Source organism: Lagopus muta, chromosome 24 (genome assembly GCF_023343835.1).
Source record: "Lagopus muta isolate bLagMut1 chromosome 24, bLagMut1 primary, whole genome shotgun sequence".
NCBI lineage: Eukaryota > Metazoa > Chordata > Aves > Galliformes > Phasianidae > Lagopus > Lagopus muta.
This window is the reverse complement of record NC_064456.1, coordinates 4,203,920-4,225,805: the sequence shown is the minus strand read 5'-3', so window position 1 is coordinate 4,225,805 and position 21,886 is coordinate 4,203,920. Positions and strand designations below refer to the sequence as shown.

The 21,886-nt window shown below is 52.7% G+C and overlaps 1 protein-coding gene across 13 annotated transcripts in view; it reads left to right on the top strand.

The window, feature by feature from the left end:
* ANKS1A (ankyrin repeat and sterile alpha motif domain containing 1A) overlaps positions 1–21,886 on the top strand; it is an 81,639-nt gene that overhangs the window by 45,084 nt on the left and 14,669 nt on the right. For all 13 annotated transcript variants that reach the window (XM_048925682.1, XM_048925686.1, XM_048925675.1 and 10 more), the window contains 2 exons: positions 10,311–10,377; positions 18,274–18,380. In XM_048925682.1, coding sequence (XP_048781639.1) covers positions 10,311–10,377; positions 18,274–18,380 — 174 coding nt within the window. The remainder of the gene's footprint in view (positions 1–10,310; positions 10,378–18,273; positions 18,381–21,886) is intronic.

The following is a 21,886-nucleotide window of genomic DNA, read 5'->3' as shown; positions in this document are numbered from 1 at the left end:
GGCTCCTGTGGTTGGTGGTGAGAAATGCTGGGTTCGCACCTGCAGGGAACATGTGGGTTGTTTTGGGGTTTTTTTGCAGTGATTTGTATGTGCAGAAGGGGGCTGATCCGGCCGGTCATAATGGTGACAATAAGATTTAAACATTAGCAGAAGTGATGTTGCTGGAGATTTAATTAGTTCCCTGAATGGAGGTAATGCAGCTGCCCTGAGTCCAGCGTGACTCTCAGCCTCGGAATTTCCCCAGCTGACAAAACCTCACTGAGGCACTGCCTCTGTGCTGGGGGGAACAATGGCAGATTTATAGGCGTTATTCTGTTCCTTTTAATAGCCTTTATGCAGGCAGCCGAGGAGGAAAGTGATCCGTGTGCAGCTGCAGCGGCACGGAAGGGCTTTGCCCACAGCCAGCAGTAGGTGTGTCTGCTCGGGGCACGGGGGAGAGGGGGGGACCGGGTTGTGTCTGTGCATGGATGGATCTGTAAGCAGAGCCAGCATTGCTCTGGGCCGTGGGTGAGCGTGCACAGGGAGATCTGTGCTCGGACAGAAGGGTCACGGCCCTGCAGCCGCCCGCTGCCAATGCCCTTTGTTGGAAGTGGGAGGTGGTGCAGCTTTGCCAGAGGGGTGGGCTGGGGAAGGAGTGATTCACTTGGCAGCGTTCAGCCCCGCTCCCTGTTGAGCAGCTCTGAGGGCCTGGCCCAGCTGCGTGCTGCAGAGGGACGCACACCGTGGCCCCCAGATGCTGTAAGCAAGCAGAGATAAGCAAAGCAAACAGCGCTGTATTGCCCAGGGAGCAGAGGAGGACTGAAGGAGGTGAGGATCAAAACTTGTTCCTGCTGCTGCCTGGGAAGTGAGGGCAGGGAGAGGAGCCACGTGTGCAGCAGAGCACTGCCCTCAGAGGGCTGAAGTGGTGAATTTGTTTGGTGTAAGTGGCTCATGAATATTGAGCAGCCGTGAGAGGAGTGCACAGCCGGCATCGCTCACCATGAATTTTGCATAGGAGGATAAACTGTTTGTGTTCCTGAAGGAGTGGGGCTCAGCCCTGCTGCCAGCCTGCTCTGTGCATCCATCCGGGTCCCTTTGCAGGTGCTGCTGCAGGTGAGCACACCTGGCAGGGCTCGGGCCCAGATGTGCTGAGCTGCTTTCCCCCTGAGCATCACGAGCCTCCCTGGATGAAAGGCAGGTATGAACCTCTGTTAGCGGTTCAGTGAAGTCTGGGGGATGGACAACAGCCGTGCTTTGTTCCGGGCCCATAAGACCTGATGGCTTTTGGCCAGGTTGAGGTGTTGAACCATTCCTTTTCTCCTGCTGCAGTTCTGAATCCTCCTATTCCTCGAGCAGCCGAGCTTGGCTGTGCTGGAGGAGAGATCCCAACCCCACAGCTCCTCAGCAAACTGCTCTGCTCCTTGGGGAAGCTGCTCCTGACAGTGAGAGCAATTAGTGCTGCTACAGCGGCCCCAGGGGGCAGCGATGGCTGGAGAGGAGCTGGGCTGTGCTCCCCACCCCCTGTTGTGCTGTCAGCTTCCTAAAAGCAATATTTCAGGTATCTGGGAGATGCGTCCTACGCAGCGTTGCTTTTGCAGGACGATTGACAGCCACTGAACGCACATAGCAGATAAATTGGGCTCTGTTTGTCCAGGAGATCAGCTGAGCTGACCTGTCTGATGCACAGACAGTGCTGTGAGGCTGGGGGTGGATGGAACTGGAGGTATTGGTGAGACAAATGGTTTGGGAAGCCTTTTTGGGGGCAGAGCACAGGGGTGCTGCTGAGGAGCTGCAGACCTGGATCCCTACGGCCACACAGGGCCTCTTCCAGCCACCAAGTGAGCAGCTCCACTGCTGAATTTGCAGTGAACGGCTCAGAGGGTTCCAGCATCAGCTTCACAAAGTGAGGTGGCTGCTGTGTCTGCAGCTCTTCCAGGAGGAGATTAAGGCAGCTTGGGAAGAAACTGGGGGAGCTGAATAAAACATGCTTTTATTTTTAAGCTTTTTTTTAGAAAAAGGAAACACACAGCCCACCACTTTGATGCCTTCCTCCCCCCCCTCCGAAGTGAATTAGCTGGTGAATTAATGAATAATTTGTGTCTAATTATGGCACTGGACAGCCATCCTCATCTCCTGCAAGCAATTGCAGCCTGTGCTGTGTGCTCCATAGGAGTGAGCTGCACATCCCCATTGCTTTCTGCCATGGGTTTTGAAGAGCTGCACGATGGTAGAGGTTGTGCTGAAGTGGCTTGAAGGGCTTGAGCTCCATTCACCTTGTCAGGGCTGCTTGGCTGCTTAAGCACTCTGTGGAATTGCTGCCTTAATTACGCTCTTAGAGTTGAGGATTAGGAGTATTTGCATCGAGATGTGAACCTTTGAGGAAAGCTCTCCATGCCAAACCACCACTGCCTTAAAATACACTCAGAAGTTGAAATTCAGAGCTGCACACTGATGTTGAAAGGAAATGCAAATCTTTCCCTTTGCTATTCAGGGGGAGAGCTGCTATTTTGTGCCTGGTGAAACTGCATCCTCTAAGAGCTCGGGGTTCCTTGTTCTGACAAGCTCTCAGCTCACCTTCTGGGCTGCAGCTCCTGCATGGCCAATGCTGTGGATCAGATACGGAGGTTTCAGGTGACGGCTGCAGTTGGGGAATCCATACGTTAAGCCTGTCCTTGCTCCCCCCCCAGCTGCAGCTTGCAAGCTGTCCTGCAGCATCCGAGGATGGCACTGGCTCCTTCCATCCTTGCTTGTCAGCCTGTGCTGCCTAAAATCTTGGTGTATCCTGTGGATTCTGGTGTTTAATCTGGAGCTCTTGCCCTGGCCTTGAGCTGTGGCAGTGGGCTGCTCCCAGCCCCAGGGCTCTTGCTGTGCTCCTCAGCCCCCATCCTCTGCCTCCCGCTGGCTCTGTGCTCCTCAGGGCTCCTTCCAGGTTTCCCTTTGCTCCTCTGTAATGTTTTGTGATACTTTGGTTATGGGACAAGAAGTGATATGCTCAGTGTTTTCATCCTGACTTCTGCTGTTCTAAACAAATGTGTCCTTCAGGATCTCAGTTGTCTTAATTAACGGGCTGATTATTCTATTGTCTCCAGATCCCAACGTTTCCTCTCTTTTTTCCTGTGCTAAGGTCAGGAATTCTTATCATCCTCAGTGCTGGAAATTTCCCTTTGTCCCCACTGGCAAGATTTCTTCCACCCTCACATTACCTTTAGGAACACTTGTGTTTTCACAGCTCGGGTTTGCTGTAAAGCAGGAGAGAACAAAGCGTTCTGAGCAAACAGAGCCTACACAGCAGCCTTGTTGGTTGCAGTTCTGCTCTGAAAGGCAAACATAAAGCCCAAGCATTCCTTATTCAGTCCTTCTTTATATTCTCTTCCACTTTACGGAACATCTTAGAGCACTGCAGAAGTTCTTCTTAGAACAGTGTGTGTGTATGTAGTCCTTCTGAAGCCTCCAGAGCTGCCCAGCTGTGCTGCAGGAAGGTAACACATTGCCTTTGGCCCCCAAACACAGCTGTGGGGATCTGAATTGCTTCAATATTCTTCAGGAGTCTTTGCCTTTGCTACGGTGGGTTCACAATGAGCAGCATGCAGCCATCCCACCTCCCTGAGCACCTGTTGTCTGATTGGCATCCGTCGTCTTTCTTGGCATGGTGACATCCAACTTTGCTGTGCACTTAAATAAGAGATACTTGGGGGGCTCTGAATCTGCTGGTCTGTGACACACTGGTTGTGAAACATAAATGCACGGTCTGAATGCTTTGATTTCTAGCTCTGGTGTTTGGACAAAAATACAGGTGTGAAGCAGCGATCCCTGATCCAGGCCCAAAGGAGTTTCCCAGAGACCAGAGTGAGCTGGAAAATGTGTGCATTTATTGCTGAGCAGCACTTACAGCACTTCCTGCAGCACACAGCAAACGCAGTGAGCCCTTCCTCGTGTTTGCAGTGAGGAGCCAGCAGGAATTGTCCCAGAGGCTGCTCTTAGGGAAGCCCTGCAGGGCTGCGAGGTCCCTTCCAACCCAACCACTCTGTGCTTCTGACTGCACATCCCAGCCGGGTCTGAGCAGCCTTGCCTCCACGTGCAGGGATGAAACAGCAGCTAATAGTATCAATCATGTATTAACCAAAGACTTTTCTGGGGGAAAGTGCCTTGGATCATCTGTTCTTTTCATCAGCAGGAGAAAAGTGGAGCAGGCAGGACCTAATTGCTCGTTAAGGCAGCACCTGTTGTATTGTCTCCCAGATGAATGTCTGCACACAGATCTCTCTGCTGCCTGCGAGTGCCCTCATTTTGAGCCTGCAACGTGTTGGCTTTGCAAAACACCTCCTGCCTTTCCCTGGGGTTTGGCTCCTGTGTTGTTATCTGTGCTGTTGTTGCAGTTACTGCCACGATGCTGAAGGTTTCAGGCTGCGTTGCCTCGCTTTGCTGGGCTGCAGGCTGTGAGATGTGGCTGATGAATGGGAAGCAGCCCATCAGATGCAATGGGCTTCATCTCATGCTGCTGAGGAAGGCTCGGCAGGGGCTTTTCACCACGTGTCTGCTCAGCTTGAAATAAGCAGGAGGAGCTGGGCTGGAGCGATGACTGCCTACCAGAAGCCTGGGAGATGCTGTAGCCATGCACTGGGCTTGAGGTTGGTGGTGGCAATTAACAGACATTCATTTTGAGGTGCTCATAAAGGCTGCATTCAGCCCTTGGTTGCCCTGCCCTGCTCAGGTTGCAGCTGTGTGCTCAGCTCCATGCTCAGCTCCCCATCTGCCCGGACTGCTTGCAGCATCTCAAGAGATGATTTCATAAGTCAGCAATTAAAAAAAAATAAAAATTCCTAAATCCTGATGAAGCTGCTTTTCCTCCCAGCAACCCCCAAACAACCAGCTCGTGTTTACCAGCAAATCCATGCAACAGTTGGTGGTGCTGAGCAGGAAGCATTCTGCCACTGCCTGCCCCGTGCCCAGTGCTGTCCACTGACCCCAATGCATCCTTATTAGTTTGCTCTTATGTCTTACAGCAGCTGTGTCAGGCTGTAAGGAGGCTTGTTGCTTTGCAATTAGGGGTGTTCTTGTTGTACTCAAAGGGCTTTTTTTTAAGCTGGAGAAGCAGCTTGTTCCATTTTCTTCCCATTTTAGACTTAGTGTGCCCTGTCTCTCCATTGTAGGAGCTTAGAAATAATGAAGCCTTAACCCCTGACACTTGGTAGGAACTGCTAGAATTTCTAATACTGATAACCCTTAAACCCAACCCGAAGGAGCTTTTGGGAATAAAATATGCTTGTGGAGCTGCTGCCTCACCTGCTGAGGTTTAACCCTGTGCAAATTTGTGCCATAGGTTACAAACTCCTTATTATTAAGGATTTATAATGGGAATCCTGATATATTCTTAATCATTCCTCTGCTGCAGGGTGTCATTATGTGCAGTGATACTGAAGATAGCAGCCATTTGTTTCTGTGCATCTTTACTTCATTGCAGGCTTTGATCTGAATTGCTCTATTGCTCCATATCTGTGTTCCTTTGCTGTGTGCTGTGTTTATCTCCTGCCCAGGGGTGCTGCAGAACAGTGGTTTGAAGCTGCCCATGGGGAAGGAGCCTCAGGGGGAAGCAGAAGGTCCTGACCCCTTTTGAGGTTTTTCTTTTTATATGCACAGCTCAGAAAGAGATGGGCAACAGCGTGCAGCCCCAGAAAATGCATCATGGGGGGAGCTGAGCCTGGGGGGCAGCAGCAGGGCTTGGAAGAGACCCCTGCTGTGCTGTGTGTGCTGCGGTGGTGGCGCTGACGGTGCCCCACGGTAGCAGGGGAGCAAAGCTCCATTGCATCTTGTTCTGCTTATGTGTAATTGAGAACAAGTCTGAAGTTGTTATGGGGATTTGGAGGGGAAGCACTTGGTTGCGTGGTGCCCCGGTGTTAGCTCAGAACACTGTGGTTTTGTTCCAGGGTAAAAGCATCAGAAGTGTCTCCTTTGTGCACTGAGGCGTGCGTGGATCGTGATGGTGATGTTTGGTGTGCAGAAACGGGCAGTGCAGGGGCATGCGTTCCCTCTTGGAGCTGCTGTGGGCTCTGGTATGGCTGTGGGGCTCTGCTGGGGACAGAGCAGTTCAGGCTTTGCCCGTTCTCTGAGGGGCTGTGGGGGGGAAGCTCTGCTCAGAGCCCATCTGGGGGAGCAGAGCTGTGGAGCTCTGTGCAGAAGCTGCTTTCCCAGATGCTGACATGCCCATCTGTGTTACTTCTCATCCCAGGACAACCTTGCTGTGTCCTTGGGAATCACTGATGCTGCATGCGGAGACCAAGCACAAAACTTGTGCTTTTGTATCTGTGGTAAATTAAGGGCTTTTCTGCAGTGGGTTTGTTTTTATAAACCCCCCTTGCAGAAAGCTCCTGTAGCACACAGATGCCCCCAAACCAGGGTGAGAGCCGCACTAAGGGAGCACTGCTCAGAGCTGTGCTTTCTGAATGGAGCTCCCTTTCCCTGCATGCAAATGAACGGCTGCAGGCTGCCGCTACTGCATGAAGCCCGGCTTTATTTTGGTGACAAAAGCCCCCTGGCACTTATTAACCACTCTCTGTCTCTCTCAATGGATTTGCTGGCTCCAAACTTCAGTGGAGGGAAAAAAGACAGACAAATACAGACCCCACCACGGACCCCATGCTCCCACCCATCAGGATGGGGGGGGGGCAGAGCCCCATAGCATCAGTGCTGGGTGCAGGGCATCATTTTTGCCCCCTGTGCTGCGTGGCACCCTCTGCAGAACGCTGTCCAATGGGGATGTTTATGGGGCAGCACTTTGTGTCCTGCTCACGTCTGACCGCTGCATCCTGCTGCCTGGAATGCTGTGGGGTGAGGAGGTATTTGCAGGAGGACCAGCTCCAGCATCCAGCTTGGCTTCTACAGGTCTTCTACAAACAAATGCCTCTTTCCCCTGTGAATGAGAACTCAGCTGCTCGGGGTGGTTTGTTTTAAGACAGAGCTCTGTTTTGGACTCGGTTCCAGTTGCTATGTTTCTGTGGCTGCTTGCCTGCCTGCGTGGAAGCACTCACCACTTCCCAGCCCAAGGGTGATGCTGAGCCGCACCCAGCTCCATTCTGAGGACAGTTTTATTTTTCAGCAAGGCTTAAGCAAACGTGCAGATCTATCAGTGCTCACAAGCTCTCTGCAGCATTGCACCTCTTGTTTTTTGGCTTTGCTGAAGGACTGTCTCCCTTCCTTTCTACCAAAGCATTTTAGCTTTGCAGCGCTTTGTCTCCTTTCCTTGTAGGGCTGTTGCTTATGGCTCATGGGCCAAAGGAGCTTCGTGGTGCAGATCCTCCTGCACCCTCCAGATTAGGAGTAATGGACATGGTTGTATAAATCCCACAGAGGGATCCTGTGGTTTTATTTCTATGGATGCAGAAGGAGGAAAATTAAAACACACAACCTGTTTGGAGATGGATGCGTGGTGTTTCAGTGGAAAAAAACAGGTTAAGCCAAAACAAATTGGAACTGAGTGTTCAGCGTAAAACCAAGTCTGAACTGCAGCACTATATTTAAACACAGTATTTTTGTATTTAAATAATTAACCACTGGGAAAGAGCAGCCCAAAAAAGCATTAGTGTGTGCTGTTTTCAAGGTATCCTCTCTTCCATCCCCATCTCAGTGCCATGGAGTGCAGCTGAGGACCAGGTGTGGAGGACAGGGATGTGTCCCTCCCCTGTTTCTGTATCTGTGCAGCTTATTCTTAGCACCTAGATGAGGTGGTCAGCCAGGTTTGTGGGCTGGCATTGGGCTTCGTGGCACAAAGGGAGGGGGAAGCAGGATTGCTTTGTGAGTTGCAGCCCTTCTGCATCGCCCAGACTGTCTCTGGATGGACCCAGTGTTTAGCAAAGGGTGAACCCGAAAGGTGATCCTCTGCCACGTGGTTCTTCCCCTGCCATTCAGCTTTACAGAGCACTGGGCAACCCCCTGCTTTTGAGGAAGGGTTGGTGGGCGTTTTAGTGCTGCAGAAGCACCTGCACGTCTTCAGCACGGAGCTGTCAGAGCTTGGGAAGCACTGAGCTCCTGCAGGGAGAGCAGTCACTGCACTGGGGGAGCTTGGCCTGGCTCCCACAATTAAGCCTTGCTTTGGATCCAGCTATGGAAACAACCACAAGCAAGGAAGGAAGCAGATCTGTCATGGTGTCAGCCCGTGGTGAGGGCAATGCTTCCAGCATCTGCTGCTGCCTGGGCTCAGCCCAGGACTAAAGCAGGCTGTACCAAAGCCCTCGGTCTTATTTGGAGATGAGGTTTATTCTGCACCGTCCCAGTATTTTCCTCCAGTATTTCATGGCCTTTATGTGCTGATGGTACATACGTGAAATTTCAAGGCTTTGCTGGGGCAAAAGCAGTTAAAGCAGGTGGTTCTGGTTGCGAAACATGCATGAGACCCTCAGGTTGGCTGTCTCAGTAACATTCCCCCACAAACAGATGCAGGAATTGATGCTCTTCAGTTACCTGATGTCATCTGCAGGCTCAAGCAATGGCTGCTGCATCCCTCACACGTCCTTTGAGCTTCATCCCAAGTAATGAGAAGTGGAAAAGCTCTTCAGAGCTGAGCTCGTGGACAGGAGCAGAGCTGATGGAGCCGAGGTGAATGCCAAAATGCCTCCAGTGGAGGAGAGGAGTTAGCAGGCATGGTTGTAGTCAAAGAAATACTCAGCAAAATCCAGTTATTTCCTCTTAAGCAGTTCCAGTTTTGCTGACCCCACACTTAGAGCTGCTGTGAAGTTGCTGATTTATGGAAGGGCCTTAAGTTGAGCTGAGAAACAAGATGATTATTTTTTCCTGCAGTTCTCAAAGCTGCATTTCTGGGACTTCCTTATTTTATCCAGCCTCAGTGACCCTAAATAGCCAGATTTGATGGGATGATGACCGGCTGTGGCATTTGTGTCTGAAGGAGGGTTGGTGATGTGAGCACTGCAAACCGAGCCGCCCTGCACACGTTTCATGTTATGCTTGTCACTTAAGTGCCATCTTTGTCTGCTTGGAATTGGGATAATTTTGCTGCTTATATGACCTCATTCTTTCTTATTGCATCCTTTGAGCTCCAAATACCATTTGTTGTACAAGCAGCTTGTGATTTCTGATGGAAGTTCTGAAGGATTTGTCTTGTGGAAGCAAAAGCCATCGCATCCCAGGCAATCACATCCATTCTCCATCAGGATTCGGGGCTCTGGCTGCTCACCCTGCTGCTCCATCAGTGCCCCTTTGGCAGCGTGTGCTGGACCAGGAGGGCTGTACTGGAGATGTGGGTTGTCAGGAGCCTCTGCAGATGGGCTGTGTGCTGTTTGCCAGCCCTAACAGAGTCCAGCCCTGAGCTTTGCACTGCTGCTACTGGCGCCTGGGGAGCAGAGGGTCCAGGATAACTCAGCCTCCATTCCCAAACCTGTCCTCAAAAAGGCCAGAAAGAAAAAGTTGTATAAGAGCTGAGGTTTGTTGCCCTGTGTTTCAGACTGTGCACCAGCTTTGTGTTCAGCAGCAAGCCTTGCAGGAGTGCTGGGCAGGGAGGTTTCTGTTTGGGGATGTCTCTGGGGGCTCTTTGTGGTTTTATTTTCTGCCTGGTTATGGATTGGAGACAGAGGTAAGCGAGCAGACCTGAGCCTCTCCGGGCTCCCATTGCTCTCTGAAAAATACTGGGCTTTCATTGGTCCCTGCTTTCAGCTACTAGAAATTCAGATTTGAGCTGCGATTTATCAGATCAGATCTCAGATTCCATCTGAGCAGCATTAACCTGCTGGTTGTCGCTGCCTGCTTCCCAACTGGCACAACATTAACTTTGTTTCCTTTGTCTTTTGCAAAGGCGTTCATTTATGTCCAATGCTAAAGATACCACTGCAGGCAGTGGTTTGTGCCGTGTCTTAATTGCATGTGCTTTGCTTCCATCCCTTGGTTTGCACAGATGGATGGGATTGTCTCTTGCTCCCTCTCCTGGGCAGCTGAGGCATTTGCCCCCCCACGTTGCTTTTGCAAGCTTGATCTCTTTTCAAACTCCTTCTAGGCAAGGGAGGCTGTGTGCTCCTGAAGGTAGAGCTGAAAGCTTCGGGGATCCCGTTCTCCTCCTGAGGTTTATGCTCCAGAGGGATGCGTTTCTTGCAGCTGATGGTTTTCAGGCATGGGCAGGGGGCTGGAGGGAAGGCTCTGTAGCATCACAACTTCTCTGCATCCCTTTGAGTGACCCACCCGTGAGAAGGGCTGTCCAGGCAGGGCGCTGTGCTCAGAGGCACCTTAATGGTTGTGTGTGGGATCCCTCTGGCTGCCTGTGGTGGGCAAAACCCTGGGACTGCCTTCCTGCTCTGTCAGTAACACAGCACCTGCTTTTGTTTTATTTCCAGATTGAGAAAATCATGAGCTCCATTGGCGAAGGCATCGACTTCTCCCAGGAGCAGCAGAGGATCTCAGGTAGCGTACCCAGCTTGTGTGTGTGTGTCTTTGTGGTTTCGCCCAGAGCAAAGCCGTGTTCTGGCTGCTGTGACCCAACCATGGCTCCAAGAGGGATGGCTGCAGCACAGCTGAGCACATCTCTCCTTCCCTTCCCATCAGAGGGTGGTGATGCACTGAACAGGTTGCCCAAGGAGGCTGTGGATGCCCCAGCCCTGCAGGCATTCAAGGCCAGGCTGGATGTGACTCTGGGCAGCCTGGGCTGCTGGTTGGTGACCTGCACACAGCAGGGGGTTGGAGCTGGATGAGCACTGTGCTCCTTTGCAACCCAGGACATTCTGGGATCCTATGATTCCCTTTTGTTGGCAGCTGCCTGGGACATGTTCTGTGCTATTCTGCGAGTCTGCTGCAATGAAGTCAGCTCCAGGGTGTGTGGCCCATGGCCTCTCCTCAACCTGATCACATCCCCACTGGTGTTTGCTTGATGTGTAGGAGGGAGATCAGATCTTTTGCACGTACCAAAGGATTCAGTGCAGCTGAGAGGTGCTGTAAGGGCTCCAGCCTGCACCCAGGGGAGAAAAAGCTCTACTGATCGCCAACCTCCTTTAGTTACTGTTGTTCTCAGCAGAGCTGCTAAGTTGGACCAATTGCTTCCAGCTCTCTCCTGCCTCTCCAAATATGTTTGTCTTGAGTTTCTGCTCTTCTCTGCTGGATAACAAAGAACTTTCTTTAAGCAGTTGCTCTGAAATGGAGCTGCTGCATGTTTGCACGTTGGCTGCTCTCACCACGCCACGACAAGCTCGCTTTTGTTTCACATGCATAATGCAGCAGCAAGATGCTCATTTTTGTTACATAAGCGTGGATCCGTCCCTTCAGATGTGAGCAGAACACTTGACAGCCCTCCACACACACGTGTTGTGCTCCTTAAGGCTCACAAAATGCTTTTGTTTAGAGGATGGGACGGGGGTTCTGTGCTTTGTGTCGGTGTGACTGCTGCCAGCAGCTTTTGGTGTCTGCAGCAGCTTTTTGTGTATTTAAGAGTCCCAAATCTGTTGTGTGGATTAGTCTTCAAGTCTCAAACCCAGTGGGGAGGGGTCTGTTTCCCTTTCTTCTTCAGTGTTCAGGCCAGACGAGAGGAAGGAGCGTTTAATGTTCCAATGCTGCCTGTACCCAGGTGCCACCCAGCCGTGACTCACAGCAAGGTGCAGTAGGTGGCTTTTACATCCACATCCCAGCTCAGTCACAGCCTGATGTGGCACTCAGCCACATGCAGTGCAGCCCTGGGTGCTCCAGCCTGAGTGAGCTGCACCAGGGAGCAACTAAAATTAGCCACCAGGAGGTCTGTCATCTGTGCAGTGCATGGCACAGCTTTGTGTTGGATTAGGAGAAGAAAAATACCCTGATTGCAGCCTCCTGAATGTCTTAAAAGTCAGCACAGAGGGGAGCAAAACCAGCCCTGTGATTAGGGTTGACATGGGCTTTGGGGTCATTTTCTCCCCCATTACTGGAATTTTGCTGGAATATTTTTAGGCCTCTTTGCCAGCTTTCCACCTGTGGAACTCCAGATGCCCTGTCATTGCCCCAGCAGACACAAGACATCACATCATTTCTTGGTACATCTCTTACCTCCGTGCTTCCGTGACCTTGAAGCACACGGCTGTATTGGTTTTATTAATGGTGCATGAGATGGTGGGGCTGTGCCTTTTGTCTTTGCCGTTAGAAATTTCCTTGAGCCAAGGTGAGGGAGGGATCCTGGTGTCATTGAGCGCATTGATTTTCCTCAAACAGAGCAGCATCCTCCTCCTCCAGCAACTGTTATAACTCTTATCTCCGCAATGCAGCATCGGGAGATGATCCCGGGTTAAAACACTTTCATTTTCATAAATGTTGTAAGTGGAGGAGGTTGAGGTGTGTGGAATAGAGCTGCTGGCCCTGAGTTTGGGTTCAGGATGCACAGCAGCTGTCAGAACCAAGTTGATTGAAAGAAATCTTCCTCCTGCAGTGGCCTAATTGAGTGTCCTGGCTCCACGTGCCAACCAGGAGCCTTCTGAGCTTCTGTCTGCTTTCACCCAACATTGACAACGCTTTTATCCCATAGTTTTTGTTCTTTCTTTTGAGGAAAGCGCATAGGAAGGGGAAGTGGGACTGATGGAGCTCTGATGTCAGTGCAGATGTCCCTGGATGTGCCTCTGTCCCACGCAGAGCAACCCACTGCTCCCCAGCACTTCTACATGGCTGAGATGCTCCTGAGGATTAATTCTCTCCCCAAAATGCAGCTTCACTCTGGAAAGCAGCAGCTGGTGATGAATTTGTTCCTTCCGCTGCTGCGGGCGGAGCTGTGAGTCCTCAATGTATGGAGTGAGTGCTGGGCTTCAAAGGAGGAGATAATTGCTTGGCTTTAATGGAGCCTTTGAAACGCGGCTGTTTGGAGTGAGACACGGCGAGCAGAGCTTGATTAAATGGATGCTGGTGAACTTTGCTGTCTGGGGACCCAGGGGGACTGAATATCGTGTACTGCTCAAGGGTTGCAGACAACCCGAGCCTTGAAGATGTTGGCATAGGAAATGCTTTTTGTCAGTGAGAGTTCAGTGGTGGCAGAGCCGTCCTTTGGGACACCAACCTCGTGGCAACGTGCGAGGAGCCAGGAGCTGCCCTGCCTGCCTGGGGCCACAGCCTCCTCCAGGTACCCCTGGGTCTCTCTGTGGGATCTTCCTCCCCATCACTGCTGGAGCAGGGCCAGGCAGGTTCCAGCTGCAGGTCAGTGTGGCTGTTGTGCTGACTGAGTTCTTTGGATGGGGTCAGTCTGCTGTGCTCACAGATGTGGGCGATGCCAGGCTTTTTCAAGCACAGCTGGAGGTGCTGCTATGCACTAAGCAAGGCTGCCTGCAGCAGAGGTTTTTCCCCTGTACTTGATGAATGAATTCCTCTCTCTGCATTTAGTCAGAAGCAGAGACAAAAGCAGAACTTGGCTTGTTTGTCTTCCTGTGGTGTGATGGAGGACACAGGAGAGCTGCATCACCAGGGACTCTGTCCTCCTGCATCTCTCACCTCCAAACTGCTCCGAGTGGGCAGCATCTCCCACTGATGAGATGCTAATACACATCTGCACATGCAGCTCACGCCTGCTGAGTGCAGCTAATCTCGATCCATTTGTCACTTGGGCTTTTGCTTTGGTGAGGAGGGACCCCCGTGTGCCCACAGCGGGGGGTTAACCCATGCCTGCCCTAAATGCTGATCAGGGCTTTATGTTTCCCAGGGACAGAGGGCTTTGCAGGGGTGCTGTGTGGGGTTTGGTCCAGTCCAACGGCAGCTGCTCAGCACCCAGCATGCTGCCAAGCCCCCTCCTCTCCCCACCACGGGCTGTGGCTGTCGCAGCGCGTGTGATTGATCGATATCATTAGGGAAGAGGTCTAACATGGAGGGGAGAGGAGGAGCTTTGCACCTCGGCAGAAGCTGCAGCTGTGCAGAGTTCGCAGCAAAATGGACACCCGGCTTAGCAGCAGGCAGAGCCGTGAGCTGCCTGCTCCCTGTGCTGCGTGTCCCCACGGGCTGAGCTGCCTCGTGCTCAGGGCTGCCCTGCATGCAGATCTGCAGCCGTGCTTTCCTTTCCATTGCAGTGAAGGCAGGGATGCTCTGCCAGCCCCTTGCTGTGAGGTCGGAGCACGTCCTGCACTGCCCACAGCCCAGCCCTTCTGTTTTCTGGCATCGTTTCGCTTTTGCTGCTCAGAAGTTTGCAAGGGCTGTTCTGATGGATCAGATCGCCTCGCTAACATGCAGGGCGCTTCCCAACTGCGCTCCCATCTCCAAAATTGGATGGGTTTTGAGAACACTGGGGCTTCTGACTCGTTTTGTGCCTGGGATCACTGATTTGCTTGTAGAGGCTCAGTGCCTTCTTTGGCAGCTGCTGTGGAGCTCAGCGTGCTTGGGTGTGTGCATACAAGTGGTTGTCACATACAGTTGCTTTGGATTTAGGAGAAGCAGGGGACCTTGGAGTTGTGCTGGGACGAGGCCTGGCCCCTGCTGTGCCCCTTGCAAATCCAGGCAGACTTCTGCACCCCTGGTTCCTCTCCTGTAAAACAGCATAACAGAGCCACCGCTCTGTCTCCAAACCCTTGCTGTGTAAACCCAATCATCTGGGCCAGCAGGTTCAGCCCCTGATTTCCTGCTGGAGCACGTGAGGAAGCCTTTCAGGTGTGTTTCTCCAGCAGAATCCTGATGGTGGGGAGGTGTAGGTGGGGGGAAGGGGGTCCATCTGTTGTGTGTTGGTAAGTGCTTCTGGGATGATAAAGGATCGAGGAACAGCATCTCTTAAGGGGTTCTTAACCCTCACCCTCAAGGCTTTTTTGACCTGGGAAGAGATGTTTGCATTCAGTCTGTCTCTGTGCACCTCTGCTTTGCAGTCGCACGTTCTATTGAGCTCCTGCTCACCCCTTCTTCCTTGCAGCCACAGGGCACTGGGACAGGGGCTGCTGGCTTCGGCAAGGAAACCTGTGTGCTGCTGGCTGGGCTTCATCAGGCAGCATTCCTGTGCTCAGAATTGAGGAGCTGTGCTCTGTGAATCGGCCTGGTGCAGGCAGAGGTGTTGCTGCAGGGACAGCAGTTACCTCTGGGGCTCAGTGAGTTACCTCTGCACTTGGCTTGAGACGTGAGAAACATGCCTGGTGTTTGGCTGGGCAAAAGAGGAAGAAATATTAGCAGTCTGCATTTGGCTAATGGATTTTAGTTCCAGTAAAGCTGTATTTCTTGCATCTGACAGCACTAATGGCTTCATCCTTCTTGCCTCATGCACTGCCTGAGCTCGTAGCCCCATCTGTAGGTTTAAGGACTTCCAGCTCTCATCAGCCCCAGCTGTAGCAACAAATGCCTGCCTTGCTTCTTCTACACATTGTCTGTGTGTGTGGATGGCTCTTCTGTCAAGGCTGGCTTGGTTTTGCAGCCTTTTATTCCTGGTGAAGCTTGGCTGGGTGCCCTCAGACCACGTCAGGTTGTGCTTTGTGGGCGCATGGGGTGATGCTGTCCGTCAGGCTTATTCCTTCCTCAAGGAAACAGTGAGGTGTAAAGAGACCTCCCTGAGCCCACCGTGCCCCTGTCCCTTCACTGTTTTCTTTGAGGTGTGCTTTGTCACCTGAGAAGCATTGTGAGAGGAACCAAATTGCTTGCCTTGCTTTTTACTACTACTTTTAATTATTTCTAACTACGTTCTGCCCGCTGTTCCCCTTCCACAGCATTCCCTGTGACCTTTTAAAGGCAGGATTCCTGAAATTTGGAGCGGGAGGAGGAGGAAGTTGGCTGAGTTGGCTGAGGATGAGCCGTTTATTTTAATCAGAAGTTGTGATCAGGCTCTTGCTGGGGGGCACGGAGGCTGGCAGTGATCTGCTCCCGTGTCATCCTCGGAAGATGCACATCTCATGGACTTTTCTGGCTTTAGTCAGGGATGTCCAAGGCATCTGTTCTCTTTTTCTTTTTACAGTTAACCCCTCCATTCCCCTTTCCAAACAGCCCCGTTCAGTTTGCCTTCATTTGAAGTGGTTTCTAAACCAGAAAGACTGAGCTTGGCGTTACTGCAGATTTTCTCCTTTAAAAGCAGAAATACGTTTATGAGTGTACAAAAGGTGGAGTAAATAATAGTTTTTTAAAGCAAATTCAGGAGCTGAGGGGGGAAGGAGCTGCTGAGGTTTTGTTCCCCCTTGCCAACACCCCGACTGCCTCCAGAAACGCCGTGGTGCGCAGCGAGCCGTTCCCTCGCCTCCCTCTCAATAAATTAATTCTCACGCAGCCACAAATCACTTGGAGCTGTCAGAGCAGCCCTGTAACATCGTTTCTTTGAAAACCCGAGCCGTGCAGTCCGTCACCGAGCAAACACTGAGAAGTCAGTCATTTCCACTGGAGGGTGATAAAGCTGCCGTCTCCCTCCCCTCTCCTGCGGCTTCTGCTGCGAAGGCTGCTTGCTGGATGGAAAAGCTGGGAGGGGTAAAAGAGGATGGAGAGAAGGGAGGGACAGGCGATGCGAGAGCAGCAGACAGGACTGCGAGCGTGGAGCTGGCTGCCTTCAGACAAAGCACTGCTGCAGCTCTGCAAGGACACGCGATCACTGCCGGCTGCCTGCGCGCCAGGGGAACCCACAGGAGGGAAGGATGGAGAGCCCAGAGCTCGGCACGGCAATGCCAGGCTTGAACGCTGCCCTTCTGCACAGGCTGCGTTAGGGGAGGAAGACAGCGGCCCTTGGTGATCTCTGCATCTCTCGTGCTGCAGCTGTGCTAGGAGGGCTGGCCGCTCTCTCGACCCCGGCTCTCCTGGAGGATCCTTTACCCCAAGCGTCTCCAGGCAGCTCTGCGAGCTCCACACCGTGCAGCCATTGCAGTGGGCGGGGGTGGAAGGACGGCTCGGAGGGTTGCACACAGCTGCAGGTGACCTGAAGCTTCAAAGGAAGCAAACTCGCTGTTGGTTGGTTTCTTTTTTTCCTTTTCTTGATCATCTTTTTATTTGCATATACCCTTGAAACACAGACGTGCTGAGCAGACTGAAGAAAATCCTGCTGTCTTGCATAGCAAATGCCCTGATGAGAAGGAGATCTCTGAACTTTTCTTGTCATCTCTTAAGCTTTTCCAGAGGAGAGTAACAAGTCCCCAGATTTCTCTTCCCGGAGGTGAAGGAAGGAGAGCTTGTCTGTAAAGCTGCTGCGGGCTGTTGGGAAGATCCTCATTTACCAGAGGCTGCCAGGAGCTGCTGAGGCACATCTCAGACTTGAGCTGCTGCAGGAGGAGCAGAGGGTGTGCTCGCTCTTGGTCTCTTTTTGTTTGGCCGCAGCTTGGAAGCAAGGAACTGAAATGCCTCAATCTCCAGAGCTGCTGCCCCTCTGAGTCAGGGGCTCGCATGCAGCAGCCGCGCTCAGCTGCAGAACATGACGGAAGGGCAAACAGCAGCGTGCACCAGGCAGCTGCCAGCACTGGGGGCACCGGTTCCTCTGCCCTCCTGGCTGTCAGCCCACATGCAGGTGTAGCTGGGCTCTGCCAGCCCGGCATGAGCAGCGTGCCCAGGTGCCATCGTCCGGATAGGCGGTGACATGACTGTGTTGGGACCCTCAGATTCGTGCTCGGGGTCACTCGCTCCTCTGCTCCTCCTAACGCACTAATGGAAAGAAAAAGCCCTTACCATGGTTTGCCTCTTTCAGGACTGCTTGGGGAAAAAAAGTAAAAGCCCTTCTTATCTTCTGCTGCAGTTTGTGTGCTTTCTTTGTCTTGCATGTCTTCCTGCGGACAGCTGCTCTGGTCTGGCTTCTGCTGCTTTCCTGAACCTCCGCCGTGTGCGTTCTGTGTCCCGGCTGCATGAAGATGCATTTTCTCTCTAGCTGCTTTGTGCCCTCACTGCTCCTGGCCCTCCCTGCAGCCCCGCTGGGCAGCGCAGCGCACCCAAAGCCACGTGGAGCAGAGGAGCCACACGGTGCTGCGCGATCCTGAGCGGCGCTCCTGGTTGTGCCCAGCGGGGAGTGCGAGGCTGGAAGTCGGCCGCCCTCCTCCCGCCCCTTCTGATGAACCAAGGAGAGCACCAGCATCCCCGTGGGGTTGGGCTTTGTGTGTTTGCCTGGCGAGGAGCTGCCCAAGCCCTGCAAGCAGTGCATGTGGTGACGTCCTGCTCCCAGGGCGCTTTGCTCGGGCGCGGGGTTCCTTTCTCTGAGTGCTCACTGGGATACAATTAGACCCGGAGCCTTTGGATGTGCTGGAGGCTCGTTGTCCGTGCTCTGTGCACACGAGAGGAATTGTCTGCCAGCCCATTGATTGTACTCTGAGCATAATTTTTTGAGTTTCTTTATGGTAATGACTATGATGTGGCAATGCCATCTGTCTTCCTCAGAGTGCCGCTGCTACCGCCTTAACAGTTTTTCCCTTTTCAAGCGTCTGCCGATTCCTCTCTCGTCAGGTTCTCGGATGCTGGAGCAGAGCGTGGGGGAGTGGCTGGAGTCCATCGGCCTGCAGCAGTACGAGAGTAAGCTGCTTTTGAACGGCTTTGATGATGTCCGTTTCCTGGTAAGTGGGCTGGGACCCGCGGGCCGATGTCGGGATGCTGGGTCAGCCCTGATGCGGGTTCTGCAGCCCAGCAGGGTGGGTCTGGGGCTGCACACAAGGTTGGACCGAAGGAGGACACGAGGGTTGTGTTGGTTCCTCCCTCTGCGCCGTTGGTTCCGTTGTTTCTGATACAGATTTGATTCTACCGCCTCAAATCCCCACGATGTGATTTGCTGGAGAAGTTGGAACTGAGGTTTGTTGGTGTGTGAAGAAAGCAGCAAACTGCCTGTGCTATGGGTGGGAGAGCTCTTGTTGGAGGTATCCTCGCTCTGAGCGGGCCTCAGGGCTCGATGAGCTGCACCTGATTGCCTTGGCACTGCTGGCTCTGAAACCTAAGGGTGAGAGCAGCCTCGTGTTTCACATGGTGGGGCAGAAACAGGGCCAGGTGCTGAGCTCAGATCCTGGTGTGGGACAGCGAGCTGGGAGTGGGGAGCAGCCCCTTCTGTGTGGCTTAAAGAAACGCCTTTGGGTTTTGCAAAAGGAATTGCTGAAGCTGGATGTGAGCCTTTGGATGGGCCGCTGGGGGCTGTGTTGGGAAGGGAGTGGGGGCATCTCTGGTGCTGTGGGCGCACAGAGAGGAGGTGCCTGGTTGGGGGCACGTGGTCTGGAGCTGTGATGGGGGCAGTGAGAGCACTGAGCGGTGAGGATGAGGGGATGTGGGGAGCTCCCCCCTGTTGGAAACCAGCAGCCACTGACTGGTGAAGGCGTACGGGGTGGCTGGAGGAAGGAGGGAAGGCTTGAGGTGCCCTGAGATGGTGCAGTGACTTGAAATGAAGTACTCCATAGCTGCCGTGTAGCTGACAGAACTTTGGCTTTCACTGTGCCAGCAATTAGCTGCTCTCATTGCAGCAATTAGCACCTTTCCCCTGGACCAGCTCTGCCCACCAGCATTTTGACAGTCCTCAGTGCAGGAGTTGAGTAACAAAACTTTCCTTTAGCCCCAGGAGAAGCAGAGCTGGGGGTTCAAGCAGGTTGTACAGACTGTGCCCACCTGCAGTGATAGCAGTGCTCAGGCATGGACTGCATGAGGCAGAATTTCAGCACGAGGAGGTGGGCTCCTGCTCCTTCCAGGGGTGGGACGCTCTCCTTTGCTCATTCCTTTCCATTTTGAAGGGTCAAACCATTGATTGAGGATTTCCTGCAAGCCCTGGCTGAGTTCTTCTTTGCTGTTTATCCTTTTTACTTTGACACCCATGTCAGATCTGCCTCTTGCATCCCTTTATCTCAGTCCTCGGGACTCGAAGCCAACGCATAGAAGTTTAATTCTTCCAAATCCCCTCAGCAGTGCGCCTTCCCTTCGGTGTCTGATGTTGCAAGAGTAAAACCTTTGCATACAAGCAGGGAACAAATCATCTGCTTGTTTTTAATGCTGGTTTTGATGCTCTCTGATGAATTATTAAAGCTGCCCGGTGCTGTGAGCGCTGAAGGATGCAGCTGCCAGCACCCACTGTGTCGGTTTGTCCACCCTTCCTTTTTAATACAGCAGTTTCTTTATGAACTGCTGCTTTTGGTCACTAATGATTATTTCAAACTAAGTGGTGTTATTTTTCTGAGCTTGGTTTCTGTGAAAGGATCAGTCCCTGTTAGGGCCTTGGAGAACGAAGCTGGTAAGAGACAAGCAGTGGAGGATGCAGGAGTTTGCCTTCTGTTTTTGGGACCTTATCCATGAGCTGCTGTACGAGGTCAGTGCTTCCCCTGGCAGCAAACCTCGAGTTCTGCTGCAGTTTGGGGCTGCTTTGGTGACAGCAATGGCCGCAGCAGGACTGACTCCTCACAATGCAGCTCTCTGCTGTCTCTCTGTGGGTGGGAATTTGGGGTGAATACAAGCATTGCTTGCAACACCCACTGATTCTGAGCAGTGTCAGCCTGTTCTTGTTAGGAATGTTCCCACTTTTGGAACTTGCAGAGGCTGTGAGTGCAAGTGAGTTGATGAGCAGGGAGGAGCAAACCAACACCACCAGGATAAGGAGGAAGGGCACACTGCTGTTAATGCATCAATGCAAGGAATGCATCCTGCCTGGACACCTGGGTGCTGCAGGCGGGCTGGGTTTGCAGTGCTGCCCTCCCCATGCTGTGCTGTGTTCCCCTCTTAAGGCAGCTTCCCAATCAGTCTTCCTGTGATGTAAAACTCCAGTTAAGGCTGTAAAACAAAACTGAGTGCTGCAGTGTTTGCTATGGACACACGAGAGCATCTCCCTGATTGGATTCAGCCAAACGTGGAATGGCTCAGAGCAAACAATCCTGACGGGCACTGACTGCAGTTGGAGTGGATATCACTGCCACAAGGCAGCAGCATTACAGGGGTGTCAGTTTGATGTGGTGCTGGAGCTTCTGGGAAGGAACAGAAGCGACATTTGTTGCAGACAGAATGTGGTTTTGCTTCTCGACTGAGGGAAGAAATAGGCTGCACTGAAGGAGCTCCGTTTTCTAAAAGACCCGAGTTCTTTCTGAACAGTATGGTCTACAGACTGGAGCTCTTCTGTTCCCCTGCAGTGGCTTTGTTGTGGTGTTTCTGTGCAGCAGCTCCTTCCTCTCCTGCTCTCCATCGCTGCTGAGTGACCTTCAGTGCCTGGACTGCTGCTCAGGGTGGCCTGGTTGTGAGACCAAACTTCTGCTTTAGTTTGGGGAGCGGCCTGCTTGGCCAGCTGGGGATTTAAGGCCAGAAAATTGAGGTGGTGCTTCATCTCTGCTTTGCAGCTTGCTGAAGCCCTCCTTAGAGGGGAAGGATTTATTGGTGCAAACATAACTGAGTGAAAGCTGCTGGCTGTGTGTTGCCAGCAGTGGCCGTGCTGTCCTTACCAAAATGCAGGGAGAGCCCTGCCCCCTGCGTGGAGGAGCACAGCCCAGGGCTGCCAGGGGACCACAGCCTCATCGCCTGCTGGAGGAGCAAACAGAAGGTCAGATCACAAAGCTGCAGCAGCAAGCAAGCAGTGTCATCCAGAAAAACACACTATAAATCGATTTAATTGTCCTTGACTGCTAATGAACTGGGGAGGGGGGGGGGGGGGGGGGGGTGAAAGAGTAGGGAAAATGTCAGTGGAGTGTGAGCTAAGAGGGCTGCCATGTGTTGTGAGCAGCAGGAGCTGCAGTGCTGTGCCTGGGGTGCATGGAGCTTCCCAGTGCCCTGCTGGGACTGCTGTGCCGAGGGCACTGCAGAAGCAGGGAGGGAAGCGCTGTTCCCTGCAGTGCCAGCGATCCATTGGATCCTGCAGATCGAGCCCAGATGCTGGTAGAAGCCCTTCTCTCCCCTGGGAGGCCGAGTGCTCAGCCCTGGGATGGCTCTGCAGCTGAACTTCTTCCTCAGTCCGAAGGCATTCTCGTTCACAGGAGCAGGTAGAGGGACGTCAGCCACTTCTCGTGGCTTTTTGTTGTTGTTCAAGCCTGGATTCCCACAGAGGGTGCAGAAAGCAGCTCATGCTGATTCAGTCAGACAGCATCAGGAGCAGAAATCTGTTTTCATGCACTGC